Raw genomic sequence first — 2,379 nt, 5'->3', positions numbered from 1 at the left:
GAAGTAGGTAATTTCTCAGATAGAAGGCTGTCGCTCAAGGGCCCTCCGAGTGAATTTTAGTCGTTTTTAGCCTAATTTTCTAAAACCCTCGAAAAGTCATAGAAGGAGGCTTCAAATCGAAAAACGCAAGAAGAACTACCCCCCCAAAATCGCATATTCTGAGTCGGCAAATGATGTCATTTAAGTTGATTTTAATAGTTGCACTCTCGACATAAACGGCCCGTGAGGCAGTGGTTCCCTTGATCCGATCGGGTTCGGGTTTGCGGCATATGATTTGTGTTTTTTAGGAGTACCTTAATCCGAGTGAGGCCCAAGAGAAATCAACAAAAGTTGTTTTTTGGACCACCCTACCCTTGGGCCCTGCTCGCTCACGGCGCAACGGCGGACGCGTTGTGGAAGTGCGGGATGATATGTTGAGGAAGGCAAGTAAGGAAAGGTTGTAACGCGATGAAAACGTCCAAGAATTTGTTTCCTATCTGGTAAAATCATTATTGAAATAGAACATTTCAATGGAAATTTTTAATGTCTCATTGAAATTCTTTACTGTTTTCGGTTGTGGCAGAGAGGTAAAAAATGATTTCAATGAAATTTTCCAATGAAAACTTTTAATTGTTCAATGAAAACTTTCAACGTTTCAATGAAAACTTTCAATTTTCACACGGAGTCAAACAGAGTAAGTTAGACAGAGGCTGAGATAGGGAGGGAAAATATGGAAGGAGGGGGGGGGGGGAATGGCCGGATGCCCCAAATCACCCGTGAGAAACGAATGCACTGTATCGCTCCTGTACTGCGACCAGGGCTGTTAACGCTAATTTATCGATTAACGCCGTTAGTTAACGCCGTTATCGTTAATTAACGCTTAGCGATAGCGCGTTACAGTTGCGCCGGAGCGTTAACGCTAGCGCGCTACGTTACTTTTGTGGTTAGCGGCTTAACGCCGTTAACGTTAATTCGTTTCTAAGGGTGGGCGTACAAATCCTTAAAATGAGCCGTTTTCCACGGACCTGTCGAACTGGTCCGTTTAAATTTCGCCGCCTTTCGCCGCTACTGTTGTGTTTACTGCTCAAGCCAGCGAGCACACGCCGTAGTGCAGCTCCCCGCCGCCCGCCGCGCCACCCGCTCGTGTGTTGTTGTTCGTCTCCGTCTCGTCGGTCGGCGTGTTGCGACAAGTCAAAACGGTCGGGCAAGGGCAAGACACGCGGTTTGTTCTGAGTGAAGTGTTGATTTGTTGAAAATGAGCGAGAATGATGATTACAATGACGAAGGTGACGGTGATAATTCTGAGAATGACGAATCCATGCCGTGGGCTGCGTTTAATGCCCATTTTACGTACGTGAAAGAGGTGGATGAGAAAAACTTTCTGGCCCGGTGCAAACTGTGTGATAAGGATAGGAGGTGTCCAGTATCATCGTCCAGCAATCTAAAGTCCCATTTGAAGGTAAGCCTTATTTTAGTTTTGGGTTGGGTGGATATTACTGCGCTTCTGTCACTAAGAAGCCGGCTATAACCTAATCGCGGAACTTTCTCGAGTCCTGCTGTGACATCCTAACCCTACTTTTTCTGTTGCAGCGTAAACATCACTGGTCTGAGGAAAAACTTCAAGAACTTAGTGTTTGCTCAAAAAAGAAGTCTAAAAAGAACCCTCCCTCTTCCTCAAGCGCTGTCAGTACTGGAGGTGCAAGTGCAAGCAGTAGTGCCACTTCGTTTTTCGAACCACGTCAGACTAAAGCCGTAAATCAGAAGAATTTGAATGAATTAGTCGACAAGCTTGTTATTTTTGAGAATCTGCCACACAGAATCGTGGATTCACCCCATTTCAAGGCTGCTGTGCTGTTTGGTGTACCGGCTGGACAAGAACTGAAGATAAGCTGCCGGCAAACGCTCCGCAAACGCTTAAATGGACATTATGAGAAAATGGTAAAGAATTTAAAAACTGCTCTCTCCGCGGTGAAGTATGTGGCCACCACGGCTGATGGATGGTCAAAATTTCGTCGCGGGTTCTTGGGCATGACGGTGACCTGGCTAGACCCATCAACCATCACCCGATCCCACGCCTCTTTGGCCCTCCGACGACTCAAAGGCAGACATACCCATGATCGCCTGGCAGCCGCCATGTCGGGGATCCACGCGGAGTTCGACCTGGCTGTCCCAAAGTTGGCCAAGACCATCACTGACAGTGCGTCCAACTTTCGAAAGGCATTCAGGGTGTTTTCCGCCGCCCCTCATGCAGGCCCAAATGAAGGTAGGTCATAGTAATACTTGAAATAAATAGCTTAACCTGAAACAGAGCAGACGTCCGAGCCGACGGCCGCGATGGCGTCGTCCAGCTCCTTTGCACTCGTAGCCGTTGGAGTGCTCGCCGGCATGCTCATGCACCTG

General features: G+C 47.7%; 1 protein-coding gene across 1 annotated transcript; it reads left to right on the top strand.

The window, feature by feature from the left end:
• Positions 1–1,234: 1,234 nt before the first annotated feature.
• On the top strand, positions 1,235–2,242 carry LOC127749536 (uncharacterized; the record flags this gene model as incomplete). Its single annotated transcript, XM_052268075.1, has 2 exons — positions 1,235–1,438; positions 1,516–2,242. Coding segments are annotated over exons 1-2 (931 nt in total), but the record flags the coding sequence as incomplete, so codon positions are not given.
• Between the last annotated feature and the right edge of the window lie 137 nt (positions 2,243–2,379).

This window comes from Frankliniella occidentalis, unplaced genomic scaffold, assembly GCF_000697945.3.
Source record: "Frankliniella occidentalis isolate FOCC.00 unplaced genomic scaffold, Focc_3.1 Scaffold63, whole genome shotgun sequence".
Lineage (NCBI taxonomy): Eukaryota > Metazoa > Arthropoda > Insecta > Thysanoptera > Thripidae > Frankliniella > Frankliniella occidentalis.
Note: the sequence above shows the minus strand (reverse complement) of the source record. Positions and strands in the feature narration are given on the sequence as shown.